This window comes from Felis catus, chromosome F1 (assembly GCF_018350175.1).
Source record: "Felis catus isolate Fca126 chromosome F1, F.catus_Fca126_mat1.0, whole genome shotgun sequence".
NCBI lineage: Eukaryota > Metazoa > Chordata > Mammalia > Carnivora > Felidae > Felis > Felis catus.
In genome coordinates this window covers 972,753-990,735 of record NC_058384.1, presented here as the reverse complement: position 1 = coordinate 990,735, position 17,983 = coordinate 972,753, and the positions used below count along the sequence as shown (strand labels likewise).

The window sequence follows — 17,983 nt, the reverse complement described above, 5'->3', positions numbered from 1 at the left end:
CCCTCCTCCCGCCCCTCCTCCCGCCCCGGCCCCGACCCCCCCCTCCCCGCCCCCGGCCCCCTCGCCCCGACCCTCCCCCGGCCCCCGCCTCGCCCCGCCGGCTTCCCACCACGGCCTCTCTCGGCGAGGAAACTCTGGCCTCCGCTTCCTCCTCCTCCGACTCGGACGCCGGCGGAGCCTCCCCGCCCCCGCGGAAGAAACCCCGAGCCTCGGCGGCGGAGGGAGCAGGAGAGCCCGGGGCTTCGGCAGGCAGAGCAGGCCTCTCCCCTCCGTCCTCGTCGTCCTCGTCCTCGTCCTCGTCGTCGTCGTCGTCCTCCTCCTCCTCCTCCTCCGTGGTGGTGGTGGTGGGCCTGCCCCCGGCCGCGGCCCCCGCCGCCGCCCCCCACCGAAGTAGCGGCCACAGCCTGGTCAGCGGCGGCATCATGCAGGCCAACGGGGCAGGAGGAGGAGGAGGCGGCGGCGGCGGCGGCGGCGGCGGAGGGGGCGGCGGGGGCCAGGGACAGACCCAGGAGCTGGCCTGCCTGTCGGCCCAGAACGGGGAGTCGTCCCCGTCGTCGTCGTCGTCCGCGGGGGACCTGGCCCACGCCAACGGGCTGCTGCCTTCCGCCCCCTCCGCCGCCAGCAACAATAGCAACAGCCTCAACGTCAATAACGGGGTCCCCGGCGGGGCGGCCGCCGCCACCGCCGCCGCCTCGGCCGCCGCCGCGTCCTCGGCCACCCCGGAGCTGGGCAGCAGCCTCAAGAAGAAGAAGCGGCTCTCGCAGTCGGACGAGGATGTCATTCGGCTAATAGGACAGCACCTGAACGGCCTGGGGCTCAAGTAAGTGTCCTCTCCGGGCGGCCGGTGCGGACGGGCCGGTGGGGGGGGGGGGCGTGGGGGGAGGGAAGGGCAGGGGGGCTGCGCGAACGGGAGGGGGGCCGGGGACTCGTCTGTCGGTCCAGACAGATGCGGGAGTGTGTCCGGGTGCGGGGGGAGGGGCGGACGGAAATAATGGACCTCGGAGGGTTTGTTTTTCGAGTGTATGTGAGAGGCGTCTTTGTGGGACAGCCCCCCGGTCCCCCCCCCCGCCCTGACGGACACCCCCGGGCAGAGCACCAGCCCGAGAGGACAGTCACCTACAAGTGTTCGCCGTGGCGGAGGGGCCGGGACGCTTGGGAGGGAGGCCGCGCAGGAAGCCTGGTGGGAGTGGACGAGTGGAACCCTGTTGTCATTCGAAGGCCCTTGTGTACGAGCAGGAGGCCTGCCACCAACTGCCCCAGGCCCCGGTTTTGGGCCCAGAAAGCCATTGCCTGTGCAAAAGGGACAGCTGATGTGCAGATTCGATGCGGGTGGCCTTGCAGTGCCTAAAGCTGAGTGAAGGTGGACAGCGACCTGGGCCACAACCCACCGGGCCGTGCGCACAAAGAAACCCTGCCCGGGTGGAAGGTGGGGTGGGTGGGGGTGCCGTGGACGGCCGGCCAGCTCCGCTTGGAAGCAGGGGCCCCCGTGAGCTCTGGGCCAGCCCAGCTGTGGTTCTGGATTCATAGATTTGTTGGGGGGTGGGGGGGCACTTTCTAGAAGTGACTTCAGTGTTCTGATTCTCTGGCAAAACGCACGGAGCTGAGCAAGAAAGCATCGAATCATAAACACAAACATGTAAAGGAGAGAGTCTCAGGTATCGAACTATCTGATGAAAGAAACTACACTTGATCGGTCTTTTCAGCTCACAAAGACAAACACGTCTTCGAAAGGTTTCACTTTGTTCCCTGAGGAAAAGGATTAGTATGAAAACAGATTTTGTAAATGTGAACAGAGCATATTACTGAGACCAGAAGCAAGCTGACAGCAGCAGGAGGAAATAACTCGTGACTGTTTGGAACCTACACCATAGTAAATTTGCTATTTTTAGTAGAGCGAGAAAGAGAGTGATTTTTGATGCTGGATTTCTTTTAATTTTAAAGAGCGACCTAGTAGAATTTCCGTGCGAACATAATATGTGGATGTAAGGCCCTTCCTTCCCTAACCCAGGTCGTCCCGATCACCTTATCTGGAGCTGGCAGTTTTCTGTCTTCTAAAACGTTGTAAGGTGGTTAGTCTGTCCCTCCTGGGTCTTCGTTTATTTGACCCGTCTGTTACGGCACGTCTTTGGAGATTTCATACTTTGCTAAACTGCTGAGGAATTACGTGGTAAAAATCAGAAGAACTTAACTCTAATTCTGGTTCCAAGAAGGCCTTTAACTTGACATAAGCACAGGAAGGTGGCAGTTTAAAAACGCAAGTTTGGTGAGCCAAGCACATTGAAAACTCTTTCTTTCTTTCTCTCTCTTCATCGTGAACTTAGCTTGAAAACTTCCGCAACTGTTGTTATGGACGTTAGTGTATTTAGAAGGGTAAACCCTAAAGTTGGCCAGGTCTGTTTACACTGTATCTCTCCTGCAGCCAGACTGTTGATCTCCTCATGCAAGAGTCAGGATGTCGTTTAGAACATCCTTCTGCCACCAAATTCCGAAATCATGTCATGGAAGGAGACTGGGATAAGGTAAAGTAGGGCATATAGAGCTGTGTGACTGCTGCTAAAATTATATATTTGAATGTGCATCCGGTGACATTTCTGTTTTTCTTTTATACCAATTTTTGCAGGCAGAAAGTGACCTGAATGAACTAAAGCCCTTAGTGCATTCTCCTCATGCTATTGTGGTAAGAGGCGCACTTGAAATCTCTCAAACGTTGTTGGGAATAATTGTGGTAAATACACTTTTGTTCTTAGTTTCACATTCATGCTTATTTTAGTAGGTTATTGATAATTGTAGGCTTCTGTTACCTATGAAAGATAAAGCCTAAAAATTGTTAAATTTTGCATAGTTAAGTTTGTAAACTGCGATGAGTGTTAATGATTTAAAGTTTTGAGTTTTATGTCTTGAAAATCGTGTTAAATGTCTTTAAAGTCATGTTTAATAGATGTGTCGTTTGAACCTAGTTTATAAATTAAGCTTCTACAGAATTGATCGAGAGGTGTTTGTGCTCTCGGTGCCATTAAGAACAGTTTTATGTGGAATCAAACACAAGTTCTACTTTTCTATTATCTATACTGAACGTACCAGCAAAGGGGATGTATCCTAAGGATGCAAAGGAGATCTATCCTAAGTAGCTGGTACATTGTCTTTTTTTTCTTTAATCTTTGGGAATAACAGTCCATTCAAGCCAACTCCTTCGGTGTGCTCACCATTTTCCATTCTTGCAGTCGTGTGAACTGACAGTGTCTGAGTTGGTCAGTGTATATTGGTCTGGTAGGGGGTTTGTGAGCAGGTATGACCACGGAGCTCGGCTCACAGGCCTTCTTTCCCTGACAAGGTCAACTTAGTAGTTAGACTGGTTAGCCTCTCTGCTCAGTCTTCAGGAATCTTTTATACTGAGAGGGCCTTAATTCTTCTGTAGATGTCGGTGAGGGAGAGGAGGGGATAAGATGTTCTGAGTGCCTGTGATTGGAAGCCATGGAGAATCAGCTGCAGGCTCCTGGCCTTTTAACTTCTAGCTGATTCATTTGTTGTCAAAAGCAGTTTCCTGTCTGGTGGGGGAGGGAAGGAGCACCAATAGGAAGTGAAGTAGGGAAACCAGCTGTTTGTTAAATATTAGTAAGTGACTACTGTTACCTTTGGTTGTTGTTTTTTTTGTTGTTGTTTTTTTTAATTAGGCCAAACATTAATCTTTCTGCTTTTGTCTGTAAACCTAACAGGGTCTCTTATTTTTGTTTTTGGCGTGTGTGTGTGAATCTTAATTACAAAAGAGTTTTCAAATTCATGATATGATTTTATACGATAATATATAATCCTAGGGAATAGACTTAAGGCGAATTAAAGGCACAAAGTATGAACAAATGTGGATTAGTTTAAATTGATGATCTAGTATACATGGTTTTGCTTTCAGTAAATACTTAAATATTAAAATTTTTACTTTTGAATCAGATGACTGATAATAAAATAACTCGTGAAATAATCAGTTCCCTGTCAAATATTAAAAATGAAAACAGAAGTTAAACATCTATATTTAAGAGGGTTATAAATTTTCCAGCAGTTCTAAGTTTTCCCCAGTCATTATGTTTGGGTTTTATCAAAACAAACAAACAAACAAACAAAACAACCAAGTATATTTTAATGGAGCAGTTTCTCATAAGCGATTAGCTCTGGCAGAATGGAAGATAACCCTGAAATAAAGACAAAAAATATAAGTGTGTGAGTTTTGGGGAGATTGTTTGCCTTTTGTAAGCTTTGCTTCAAATTACATTTGTAATTTAGTAGTGAAATTTTAATAGGCTCACTTCCTATTTTTTTCTTATAGAAATGTGGGGCTTGTGTCTTGGATTTAGGGTATGACTGTCTCATTTGAAATCTTCATTAGAAGCAACATGTAAACTCAGGAAAGGTAGTTGTAGATAATGAGGAGGAATCCTTTCTTTTTACAGCCTGTTCAGTCTGTAGAACGTTCTAGGATCTAATAAAAGATGAAGCTTAAATCTCTGGCTGAGCCTCACGCCATCAAACTTTTTAGGTATTTATACGAAGAGAAAGGTTCCAGGTTTAAGATCCAGTTCAGCATTTTATCACCCTTCGAGTCTGTGTTCAGATTTGCTCCTCTCCCCACTCGATCTCCAGAAAGATCATCTAATCCAAGCGTAGTTGTAATAATGCCATGGAACACAACATGGAGCTTTCTTTTAGCGTCATTATTCTTACTGTATGCCCAGACACGTTTGATGACTTAGTCTAGGCTAAAATTGTATTTTACTTTTTAAACTTTTCTTTCAAGTTTATTTATTTTGCGAGAGAGAGAGAGAGAGAGAGAGAGAGAGAGAGAGAGAGAAAGATCATGTGGGAGGGGGAGAGAGAATCCCAAGCAGGCTCTGTGCAGAGCCCGACTTGGGGCTCAAACCCACAAAACCATGAGATCATGACCTGAGCCAAAATCAAGAGTCCAGCGCTTAACCCAACTGAGCCACCCAGGCGCCCCTATATTTTATTTTTTAAACTCAAATACTTTTATTCACCCAATCTACTCCCTGCCCACCTGCCCCCCCCCCCCCCAATACCATATTTTTAAATGCTTTCCAGTCAGATGATACCAGAAATAGCAGAATTTGCTCTGGACTTTCTGGAAAGTGAGCTCGTGAATCAACATTTTTCATTTTGGGTTCAAATATGGTTTGACACGTTTGGGGAGTTTGGGTTGGTAGTAGAGGCCAGTAGAATAGGAAACGCGGTCTAAAAGTTTTATGTATTTTTTTTTTTTTAATTTTTGTTTTTAAACGTTTTTATTTATTTTTGAGACAGAGACAGAGCATGAACGGGGGAGGGTCACAGAGAGAGGGAGACACAGAATCTGAAACAGGCTCCAGGCTCTGAGCTGTCAGCACAGAGCCCGACGCAGGGCTCGAACTCACGGACCGCGAGATCATGACCTGAGCCGAAGTCGGACACTCAACCGACCGAGCCACCCAGGCGCCCCTAAAAGTTTTATGTATTTTTTAGTGTATAGAAATGTGCTTAAGAAAAGTGTTCAAATGCAATTGGAGGGACAGAGATTAACTAGTGTATTTTGAAGTTAAATAGGGAGGGGTTTTGAAAGCCATGGTTTAAATAGAATTCATTTCCCCTTTCCTCTGAGTCATGGTTTAATTGCTACGACTTGGTTATAACCTTATTCCAGAGTTAGTGAGAGGCACTCCTGAGTTAGCTAGGAGGCTGCCCGGGATAACCAGACTTCCTGTGCAACTTCGGGGTTTTCCTTCCCGTTGAATGGTGGGAGGAAAGAGTGAAGCAGCCCCGATACTGGGTGGGCCGGTGGGGTGGGGTGGTGGGGGACAGGGTTTACCACGTGGAGCTGTCCCTTATCCATTTCTTGCGTTAGATGGTAGAAGGGACAGAGACTCCCTGGGGGAAGGGCTCTGAGAGACGATCAGAGGACAGAAATAATCTCTCACAGAGGTCCCCCTAGGAGCTGGGAGAAGACAGGAAGGGGAGCCTGTTTTCTTAGCCTCTTTCTTTCTTCATTTGAGAAGCTTGTGCTCTTAAAGCAAAAAAAAGTTAATAACGCTCTGTCTCCAGCTCAGCAAACTTTACTTTTGCCGAATTTTTTAGAACTTTTTTGGTAAATAATTAACATCATTTATGAACGATGTTAATTTTCTTGAACTTGTGTTTACAGTTTTGGGAAGTAAAACTGGGAAGTTTTTTGGGAAGTAAATTACAGTTGTACTCTTCATCCTTCTCATACATGTCAAATAGAAATCGAACTGATTTTTAGGAGAATAAATATTTTCTCTTCCAACCAAATCGCTCGCTGTGCTTGGCCAGCGGTGTGTCACTCGCCATGCCCGCCACCAGGGTTTGGTGCCCCTGCGAGGGTATTCTTTGTCTCAATCCGGATAGAAGGCCTCCTCGGGTAGTCTGTGCACTGCCTGTCTGGCGTGCCCCGTATGTACAGGGAATGCGTGTTCACACCGGCTTCTCCCACCACGTCCTCTGCCTGTGTCCTGTGCTGCCTCTGCCCCTTAGGAAGAGAGTAACATCGTATCGCAGGCTCTTGGTGGCAAGATAAAGGGGAAACCCCACTTGGGGCACTGTCCCTACCTACACTGAGCGGGGGTGTGCCTGGAACCTAATGATGGATACCCAGAAAATAAAGATTCGCCCTGAGTGCTAAAAAGTAATTTTCTCCAAGTTTCCAACTGCTGAGAAAATTTATTGAAGAAATCAAGTACACATACTATTGGCCAGTTCCATGTGGCATTTAAATGAAAAATTTTGCCGCTAAACAGGATTCTCAAGTTTAATTAGAAACACTACGTGAAATGAAACTTGTAACAGCAGATCGATAAATGGAAATCTACATTTCATAGAGGTTTTTTTTTTTTTCTTTCCAGAAGATAAAATGGTGAGAATATCCAGGATAACTTCAAATATAAAATTCTTTTGTTTTTAAGTTGTTTTTTTGGTTTTTGTCACCTGATGGACTTCAAAGTATTTTTTTATTTGACACACAGAGGTTAGCTTTTGGCTCCATGAACAACACGCTTTGCAGGGCATCTTGGTCCTGGTCTGTCTCTGAAGCATTCACTAGGCAGTCTGACTTTTAAGTGTAAAATTGGGTAAGGGTAAATTCTAGAGTTGTAGGAGCTCATGTTACAGTTTGAAATTTTTTTCATCGTTCTTCAGTTACAGGTTGAAGTTTTAGATGATCACCAAATATATGCAGTATGTCTTGTAAACAATGTGTCTAAATGTAGGCCTAAGTGACAGGGTTTGTTTCGTTTACTTTTGCTAGAAACCATTTTTCTAAGCTTGTACGTATGCCTTTTTTCTGAATACTGCCTAGTAGAAAACCGTGTAGGGGCGCCTATGGGTCAGTCGGTGAAGCGTCCGACTTCGGCTCAGGTCATGATCTCACGGTTCGTGGGTTGGAGCCCCGTGTCGGGCTCTGTGCTGACAGCTTGGAGCCTGGAGCCTGCTTGGATTCTGTGTCTCCCTCTCTTTCTGCCCCTCCCCTGCTTTGTGTCTCAAAAAAATAAATAAACGTTAAAAAAAAATTTTTTTTTTAATGTAGGGAGGGAGGCTCATGGTACCCTTAACTCTGTGAAGAAATAATTTCACCACACCATTTTTGGATGGCAGTATATAAATAATGTTTTCACAGTAAGCCTCTTACTGAAGAAGAAGAAGCTATCGTTTGGTTTTTTCTTTTAAGTAGACTTAAAATCTTTGCCACCGAGTTCCTTGGGGTCTCGAATATGACTGACGTTTTCTGCACCTGTGGCATGCTCAGGCGCCACAGGCAGAGGTGACAAGAGAGCCCCTGTAAGCAGGGGTCTTCGATTGTAAAAGATTCTCACCTGGCTGCTCATAAGTATCTCTTTTCCAGCTAATAATAGAGTAAAGGGACATTAAAAAGAATTAGAACCAAACTCATTCCAGAAAAAACTAAATGTGAAAGTGCTTCATAAAGCTGGAAGTGGTTTGTCATTTTGGGGGCAAAGAGCTGATAATTGTCTGCCTCCCAGTTCAGGGCTTTAAGAGCTCTGGTTGTTACCAGTCCCCAAATACGAAACTGGAATCCTTCTGCAGACTTTTCAGGTTAGCTTTTTTTCTTTTTTTTTTTTTTTTTAAGTTTATTTACTTTGAGAGAAAGAGAACACGTGAGGGGCAGAAAGAGAGGGAGAAGGAATCCCAAGCAGGCTCCGCACTCAGTGCAGAGCCCAACTCGGGGTTCGAACTCACGAACTCCGAGCTCATGACCTGAGCTGAAAGCAAGAGTCGTGTGCTTAACCGGCTGAGCCACCCGGGCGCCCCTGCATTGTACTTTTTAAATGATTCCTCTGAGAACCAGTTTTTCTGTCTTTTCCAAACTTGTTGCATAAAACCCCCTAATGCAATTATAAAAGTCAGGTGTTTAAAACAAATTTAGAATACTTGGAATAGTTCTGAATTTTCACAAAAGAAATAAAACTCTAGGTGGATGTTTTAAGGGCAGAGTTCGTGTTTCCCTGTGTTGATGCGATGGTCACTAATGGCCTTACCTGATCTGCGATTGTGCGTTGAAAGCAGAGTTTTATTAAGATGTGGAATTGCGCAGTCACATTTCATCTGCTGTGACTCTGTTAACCCGAAATGTTTGAGTCATCGTAAAGCTTTATGAAAAGTTATTTTCAAAGGGCGTAGTAGAATGGTTTCTACTGTTCTGTTTAGGCACAAACATTTTCTGAAACTTCCATCAACTTTTTTCCCCTGACTGCTGCTTTCTGTCATGTCAGAGGATGAAGTTTTTGCTGCTGCAGCAGAAGTACCTGGAGTACCTGGAGGACGGCAAGGTCCTGGAGGCACTTCAAGTTCTGCGCTGCGAGTTGACGCCACTGAAATACAACACGGAGCGCATCCATGTTCTCAGCGGGTAAGGAGGCCCGGCCCGAGCCAGGCCGATGAAGGGGCCGCTGGGGCTAGCAGGGGGCCGCTCCCGAGACCCTCTTCTTAACGGCGTGCCCGCATCTGAAGATGGCTGAACTCTTGGACCGTGTTCGTCTGGATAAACTCACTCACGTGTCCGAGCTGTTGTTGTCCTCACGGGAGGCTCTGGGATCAGCCACGCAAGAGGGTCAAAAGAGAAGCGCGTGTTGCCATTTCGTGGTCTTACAGGAAAGCCCTGTGGCACGACTGTCTGTGAAGACAGTAGGCGGCGAGGCTTCCGGTGCGAAGCATCAGACATTTCTGTTACCCTGTACCCGTCGCGTCCCGGGCCCTTGCCAGGCGCCCCACTTGAGCCTCGCGTCAGTCGTGTACGTGTCGGGGGGCCGTGGGGCTTGGATCTGGCCCCCCTTCTGTTCACGCACACGCTCTGGGCTGCGCCTTCAGGTGCCTTCTGTGCACGAGGCTCCCGCTTCCCCGCGCGTGTCTCTGGCCTGCGTGACGTCTTCGGGGTGTCTCCAGGGTGTGTCCGGTGAACGCTCACCGCAGAGTTCTCCAATCCGCTTGCCCCCTCCCCCCACCCCCGCTCTCGCTTTCTTGCCTCTGTAAACGGTAAGACCTTCTACCCACTCGTCCGAACAAAGCCCAAGGTTCATCCTTGCAGGTGTTTAACCCTTTCACTCTGCTGTGTGTCGGCCTAACTCTAAGACATACCAGATCTGTCCAGTTCTCTCCGTCTCCACCATTTCTGCCCTAGTTAGTCCACACCGGCTCTCCTAGAATATTCCCGTACCCTCCTCCTGAGTCCCACTGTGTGTGTTCTTGCTCCTCTAATGGCACACGGTTCACGCAGCAGCTGGCTAGATACAGAAGTAAAACCGTACATTAAGTCATTTCTCTCCCTGTCTTAAAATCCAGAATCTCTGCTTAAACCCACATGCTTGCTGGTCCTTCCCCCTGTCGTCTTTTCCTTGATCCATTCGCTCCAGTGACACGAATGTTTTTTTCTGTTCCTTAACTTGCCAGGCCACTTACACTGCCTGTTCCCTTTATCTTAGATGCTCTTCCCCTGATCTTTTCGGAGGAGCTACTAGTTGCTAGGGTCCCAGCCCAAATATCCTCTCCTGAAACCACCCCCCAGGCGTTCTCTGTCACATCGCTGTGCTTCATGTTTTTCTTCATAGCAGTTTTTATTACAGGACAGGGCCCCAGCATCCAGGACAGCATTGACAGATGATGAGTTTCCAGATACAAAATGATGGGTAAAAACGATGGACCCAGAGAGGTATAGGGGTCATTTTAGGGTTTTTGAGGAAAAGGAAACGACGTCAGAGAAGCGACGTCGCCAGTCCAGGATACAGCTAACGCACCACCAAGAGCCGAGACCCAGACTCCGGCTTGACTGATTCTAGAGTCGCCGGTCCACACCCGCTGCCCCTTGAAATGGTGCTGCTGCTGGATGTCCTACAGTAGCTGACCGCCTCCTTCCTTCTGTTTACCTCTCCGATAGGGGGTCTGGTTTCTGTGTCAGCTAAAGAACTTTCCCATGACGAGGTTTGTCTTGTCACAGAACACGTAACTTTTTCACATAGCCTTTATTCCAGAATGATCTTCATCCAGTGTGTCCCTTGAGTGTTTCACATAAGGAAATGGCCCAGAGATGGCCAGGTGTGGACTTGGCGTTCAGACCCATGGTTTCTTCCTCTCACCCTCTCCTTCCTTTCAGTTACACTCTGTGGTTTCCCATAAACAGGTTCATTTGAAACCCTAAAGTATAATGTGTATTTTCTTTTAATTTTTTTATTTTAGAGAGCAAGTCGGGGAGGGGCAGAGAGAGACTCCCGAGGGGGCTCCACACTGTCAGCGCAGAGCCCGATGCAAGGCTCGAACTCAGGAACTGTCAGATCATGACCTGAGTCAGAATCAAGTCGGACACTTAACCGACTGAGCCTCCCAGCAAAGTAAACAATTTTTCCATAAAATTATCGATGATAAATTTTACTCCCAAAAATTTATTTTAGAAACCAAAATTTTTATGATATCTGGTATTTTGAGTCAAACTACTCATGCTGTTAAAGTAGCTAAGACACTGTATGCTAAATGGCAAGAGAGTGAGTAGGTCTGCTCCTGAGGATGAAGGGCCTAAGTTACTGGCTGCTAAGTACAGTTCAGAAGGAGAGGGGGCGGCACTCCTGTTAACTGGGAGGTCTCGGGTGTTTCTGTCATCATTCAGGAAGCTCTACCTCCATACCAAGTAGTGGACTGAGTACTTCAAGTACTCCCTCTTATTTAATCCTTACTTCCCTATTTAGTGCCCTTTTTCCAAGTGAGAGGAACAGGTCTGAGAGCATCATCCCAGAGTAAAAGCAGGAGGAGGGTCCTTCGCTAGGTCTGGTCACTGTGTCCGAACCGTGCCTTCGCTTCCCTGACTTTCAAAGCCCGTTCTCGTGAGAGGAGCCAGAGGCAGGTCAGGGTCCCACTTCTGCGGGGCCCTCCTGTGTTCTCCAGAATCCGTGACTGGAGCGTTCACACCTCCTTTGGCACTCATGGTGAGCCAGGAAACGGTTCCCAGGTTTCCTGCTTTGGGGGATCACGATACCTTTCACGGGATGACACAAGGGTGATTATCCAGTCGTTCTGTTTCTTGAGTGACGTGTGTGATCAGCTCTTGAAAGTGTGTTGTTGTTTAATTAACATCGTGTAAACTGAAGGGGTTTTTTGGAGTTTTGTTTTACAGCTGAGGAGCAGCTGAGTTAGCGTAGTCTTTAAGAGCAACATTTGCAGCTAAAAATGCCTGGGTTCACATCCTCTTCGTTTTTGCCTCTTACCTAAGCCAGTTCCTGAAGCTTTTCTGTGCCTTCCGTGCTTCGTCTGTACAAAGAGAACGCTAGCGCTTGCTTCATGCGGACTGCGGCGGGGTCGCGGCGGGCGTTCAATCAAGTAGTGCGTGGAGCGCCTGGAGCAGAGCCGGCGCACAGGGAGAGCTGCCCGTGTGCCCTGGTGGATTGTCATAATCTGCCAGTGGATGACACCATCGTAACAGTTACCGCACACGCTGCTGTCGTACTGTGTTACGTTGTAGTAATTCTGTCCAGGTGCCAAGTTGTATTAGTGAATTGGGTCCACTGAAGAGAATTCTTCTTGATGAGTTTTTCTTAGTGAAAATATAATCAATATTTTCCAGTTATGTTTAATCCGAAGCAAAGGGTTTGGTACTCACTGCTTTCTCTCTGTCGCATTTTTAGCTATCTGATGTGCAGCCATGCGGAAGACCTCCGGGCAAAAGCAGAATGGGAGGGCAAAGGAACGGCTTCCCGATCCAAACTGTTGGACAAACTTCAGAGTAAGAAGAGTCTTCATTTTTGGTTTCTGTGTTTTCGCTTATGTTAGAAATAGATCTGAGAATTGATTAGGTAGCCTTGTGTCTAGACATACTCTTAGCAGTGAGCGGTAATGTAGGGAAGAAGGGAAAATCCATCACGAAGCCCTTTAAACCAGAGGTTTCCAGACGGGGCCCTGGAGTCTGGGAGGTGGCTCACATCCTCAGGAGCCGTGGGGGGTGTGCGGTGCGGGTCCCAGAGCAGCTCTCCTCGCACCTATGTTGCGCAGTCACGTTCCCGTTAAGATTTTCTTGGCGGGGGAAGTGCTGTGGTTCGAGAAAAAGGACATAAACCAGACCTTTAAATAGCTGTTTTTCCTTTTTAAAGACTTTATTACTTTTTTTTTTTTTTAAGTAAGTTCTACGCCCAGCGTGGGGCTTGAACTCACGACCCCAAGATCAAGGGTCACGCGCTCCACCGACTAAGCCAGCCAGGAGCCACCAAACTACAAGTGTTTTAAATATTTTGTTGATTTCAATAGGAAGGCCCTTATTTGTTTTCCTCAATGTTCTAGGTAACTTCCAAATTAGCAGAAGGGTTTTATTTTTGCCACAGTTTTATACATAAGCGACCTTTTTGCCCTCTTGGATTTTAAATCACTCTACTCTGTGTGTTGCACGTTGAGGTGCAGGAGTAAACATCCTAGGAATCGGGAAACCGTGTGGTCCGGGAGGTGTGAGGCACGGAAGGATTGGAATAGATTGGTGTCTGCATCAAAACACCAGTCCCCCTCCGTCTCTAGATTTCTTTTTTTTTTTTTTTTTAATTTTTTTTTTTTTTTCAACGTTTATTTATTTTTGGGACAGAGAGAGACAGAGCATGAACGGGGGAGGGGCAGAGAGAGAGGGAGACACAGAATCGGAAACAGGCTCCAGGCTCCGAGCCATCAGCCCAGAACCTGACGTGGGGCTCGAACTCACGGACCGCGAGATCGTGACCTGGCTGAAGTCGGACGCTTAACCGACTGCGCCACCCAGGCGCCCCTCTAGATTTCTAGATTTCCCTGCACGTGCGGTGACACTTAGTTCCCTCGGGCGCGTGGTCGTCTGTACATTTTCTTTCCATCACTGCCTTTTAGGGGGAGGGGGGCTGTTGGTGGTGGGTTTGTTTTTTGTTGTTGTTTTGCTTTTGCTTTTGTTTAGTTTTGGAAATTCACATACAAGTGAAAGCCCTCCTGGGGCACCTGGCCGACTCAGTCAGGGAGCATGTGACCTCGACCTCGGGATCAAGGGTTTGAGCCCTCCTTTGGGCGTGGAGCCTAACTTAATAAATGAATAAAGTTTTTAAAAATTGTTTAAAAAAAAAATACAAGTTAAAGCCTTCCCGTCTGTCCCGTTTTGCGGCAGCGCCCCCGTAGCCGCTGACAAATACTGATGAAGCCCACATTCTGTCGCACCGCCCGCCACTGCTCTGTTCAGGGGGCCTGAATTATCGGGTCAGGGCCTGTGCAGCAGAGAGCGAGGAAATGTCTTCAATAAAAGGTTATACTGCCTTGGTGTTTTAACATTTACTTTTATTTCTTGTTTTAAAAATATCTTCTCCTGAAGCCTACTTACCGCCATCGGTGATGCTTCCCCCTCGGCGTTTACAGACTCTCCTGCGGCAGGCGGTGGAGCTACAAAGGGATCGGTGCCTATATCACAATACCAAACTTGATAATAACCTAGATTCTGTGTCTCTGCTCATAGATCATGTTTGCAGTAGGTAAGAGAACAACTTCTTATGTTCTGAAGTAGGCTAACATCTTACAGACTCAGTACAAACTTTGTTAAAATGTTTTCTTTTTTGGAGTTTTGTCCTGTCGCGGTGAAACCATTTGTCTCTGGTACCGCGTTCATGTTCACGATTGGAGCTGGGATTACCGAGGCTGACGTTTCCAGAGAAACGTGCAGGTGTTTATGTAGTGACCCTCAGCTGGAGAGCGTGCTTTCCTCCTCTTGTCTGTGGGCGGGTCGCTGATCTTCGGTGTCCAGCCCTCCCGGTGAGGGCTTGTGAGTGGTGTCGGGTGGGGAGGCCACTGACCCAAGTGTTGGCCATCCTTGGAGGCCAGGACTCTCTTTCTGGATGCTGTTGCTATTTTAACAGTGGCCCCAATTATTTCCTGCGCATAAAGATCATGGAAATACTTTGTTCCTAACGGTAGGTCTGCTTTTTAGTAGAACCTGGCCCCTGAACTAAACATGGTTGGAGTAACAGGTGTTAACTTTCTGGTTTGGGTTTGTTGCTGTATCTGTCCAAATACGTAATTTAACCTGTAGGGATTGAGCCTCCACTTTTGATATTAGGAGTATTTTGACTGAAACTGTCCCTACTATTTTAATGACGATCTCCAAATTAAAGCAGAGTTCGGGGCGCGTGGGTGGCTAGGTCGGTTAAGCATCCGACTTTGGCTCAGGTCATGATCTCGCGGTTTGTGAGTTTGAGCCCCACATCGGGCTCTGTGCTGACAGCTCAGAGCCTGGAGCCTGCTTCAGATTCTGTGTCTCTCCCTCTCTCTGCCCTTCCCATGTTCATGCTCTGTCTCTCTGTCTCTCAATAATAAATATTAAAAAAAAAAAAAAAATTTTTTTTTTTTTAAAAAGCTGAGCTCTAATTTTTAAGACACTGAAGAACAGGGACGTCTGGGGGCTCAGTTGTGTAAGGCATCCACCTCCTGATCTCAGCTCAGGTCATGATCTCCCGGTTCGTGGGTTTAAGCCCCGCATTGGGCTCTGTTGCTGACCATGCAGATCCTGCTTGGGACTCTCTCTCCCTCTCTGCCCCTCCCCCACTCGCACACTTGTATTCTCTCTCTCTCTCTCTCTCTCAGTAAATAAGGTGCTAAAGGACGAATCTGGAAATATTTCAGGCTTCAGGAGGGAGACGATCTGGGTCTGGTGAACCAAACACGAACAGCTGTGCTGCGCGTGCCCAGTTTGTTTTGCCAAAGGCCCCTGCAGAAGCCCCGGTGCAGGCAGGTGGGGCCAGAGTGCGGATGGCGATGGGCTTTGGGTCCAGGAACCCGAACGTTGGTGCGCGTGGTCCAGGCATGCACAGAGCGCTTTGTGTGTGGCTCGGTGTTGCCTCCCCTCCCCAGGTGCAGTAGAAACAGGAGGCTGACGGTTGGCCTTCACCTAGCAGATAATGACTTGGTATGTGTCTTAAACTTGCTGAAAGTGATGGATTAGAGTCCTTTTCTTTTTTCCTGTTTTACTGTTTAATGTTGTTCTTTAACTTCGAATTTCTAAATCTTTCAGTTGAAAAGAGGTAGGAGATTATAGTTAAAAAGCGACATGGTTTCATCCTTCGCAGCTCCTGTGGGCAATGTGAGACCAGTGTTAAAACTAAGGCAGTTGTGAAGCCAGGCCTTTCTAAGATTTAATTTATTGCTGAATATTGCATGAATTTGTTGCTGGCAGAATGCTATTTGCGGTGGCCTTTATGGTTTAAGAGGTGTCGGTGGGTGAAGGGCTTGCCTTCCTATGCGGAAACTCAAGTCTATGAGCACGGGACCTGCGTTTTTCTTAATGTCGGTAGTAGGACCTGTGAAAGTAAATGATGGAAAATGTTTAGTCTGACTTTGTCTTGCCCTCAGATCGGGGATCAGCCTCTTAGAACCTGCGTAGAAAGCACTCCTGAAGTTTTAGGTGGGAGTGAAAGTTCATGCTTTTCAGAACTCACCGTCGATTGGAAGGTCTCCCCTGTAGTCTTTTAAAACCAAAATAAAACTTTGACTCTGTGCTTCTGCTACTTACCATTGTGCACGCCACACGCACACACACCTGCCGCCGAGTCTGCTGCTTCAGATAATTCCCTGCCGTGCAGTCACACTGTCTGTGTCCCTCGCTCTTCAGGCTTCTGCAGCCAGCACGGCCCCGTAGCTGTTGCAGATGTTGGTGATGAACAGTTTCTTTTCTAAACCCAATGACTGCTCTGCAGACTCTTTGGTTTCACTGCTGGCTGCCGCTCGTTACCTGTGCTTTATTAACTGTGTTCCAGACAGTTCTTTTGTCATCCCGCCTTCCTCCTCTGGGTTCTGACGGTGCCCGGGTCCAGGCAAGGGCTGCAGAATTCATCTCCCAAGCCTTGGACCTTAATACAATTGTGCTTGTTGCTCGAGTATCTTAAATGCAGCACGTCCAAAGTGGACTTCCCTCTCCTCTTCCTGTCCCTGAAGAGTCTACTCTTCCTCTTAACTTCCCTGTCTCAGTGAAGGGCTCCCGTCTGCCCAGATTCTCCCAGCCAGGACGCTGGGAGTCAGCCTAGAGGGACATTTAGGGGTGCGTTTGAACGGCACCGGGGAGGGATGCGTCAGGCATAACGTTGGGATACACGTCTTTACGGTGAGCTGTTCCTTTGTTGCTGAACTAGGAGAGGAAAACCTGGATTTGATTTAATTCCTACTATTCCCCTCTCATCTAGAGGTCTTCAAATGAAATTTTGTTGTCTTTTATTACCTACTCTACTCCCTTGGGGAAATAAGATTAGCATTGGAACTAGAAAACTGTATTCTCATAAATTAAATCTTAGCATTGAAATCTAAATACCAGCTTTTCTTTCTTCTCTCTGGAGGACAGAGAATTGATTATGAATAAGTGAACGGGAACTTGTAGAAATCTTAATCAGCACTGAAGAGTTTTCTTTAGATCATGTATTATTTGTATCTGTGACAGTGAATGCATATTTTTGGTTAAATTGGTGGGGTTTTTCACCAGCGTCCAGTGGAAGGATGTTTCCATAGATAACTTTGTAAGTATTGAGTTTTTAGTAAAAGATTATTATGAAATATTTATAGAAACTTAAAATGTGAAGATTCAGTTTGATTAAAATGCTATACTATTCACTTTTACTTGGGAAGGTGCCATTTTTAACACCGTCTTAAATTTCTTTTTTAAATTTTTTGAACATTTATTTATTTTTTGAGAGACGGAGTGAGCAGGGTGGGGGCAGAGAGAGAGCGACACAGAATCCCAAGCAGGCTCCAGGCTCCGAGCTGTCAGCACAGAGCCCTATCTGGGGGTTGAACCCACGAACTGTGAGATTATGACCTGAGCTGAAGTTGTACGCTCAACCCACTGAGCCACCCAGGTGCCCCAACACCATCTTAAATTTTAAATTTACTTGAAAACTAAGTCCTCAACTTTCACTTGTGTACATCTAAAATTAGGCTGTTAATAAACTGAGGGCTGTTTTTCAGAAATTATTTAACGATAAAAATAATGACAGTTTAAATACTACTATAATGACTGTCGGTAGTAGACTGGATGATTTGTGCCCTAAATTCTTACTATGAATTGGTCCTTTCTCAAGAACATTTTATTGCTCTGATTTTAGATCTGTCATTTCACTGATCGTGGGATCAATCGTACCCATTTGAATTATGTGTATTTTATGCCTAAATATAAAGTGTTTCTCACTGAGTAAAAGACATCACTCTCAATTACTACCCATAAAGTGGGGGGGGGGGGGGGCGGGGGAAGCACTGTTGATATTGAAAGTACCTACTTGACTGGAATTTTATCCAACAGTGTCTTGAAAAATGCAACTTAAAAAATGATGATTGAAAGAAAACTGGTCTTGGAGAGTGAGCCATAGGTTTAAATCCTAATTCAGTTATCGGTCTGTGAGACTCAGTATTTGTCCTCTGAGCCTTACGAAGACGGAGATGTTTACTTGCCTTGCAAGCTGGTCTCGAG

The 17,983-nt window shown here is 46.9% G+C and overlaps 1 protein-coding gene across 2 annotated transcripts in view; it reads left to right on the top strand.

Annotated features, from left to right (window-relative positions):
* Positions 1-66: 66 nt before the first annotated feature.
* Positions 67-17,983, top strand: part of WDR26 (WD repeat domain 26) — a 36,762-nt gene continuing 18,845 nt past the window's right edge. Inside the window, exons 1-6 of one of the 2 annotated variants that reach the window (XM_023247993.2) lie at positions 67-820; positions 2,420-2,519; positions 2,621-2,725; positions 8,781-8,917; positions 12,174-12,271; positions 13,856-14,012. In XM_023247993.2, coding sequence (XP_023103761.2) covers positions 423-820; positions 2,420-2,519; positions 2,621-2,725; positions 8,781-8,917; positions 12,174-12,271; positions 13,856-14,012 — 995 coding nt within the window. In that variant the 5' untranslated portion in view covers positions 67-422. The remainder of the gene's footprint in view (positions 821-2,419; positions 2,520-2,620; positions 2,726-8,780; positions 8,918-12,173; positions 12,272-13,855; positions 14,013-17,983) is intronic. The other variant, XM_023247992.2, reaches the window with a different exon arrangement.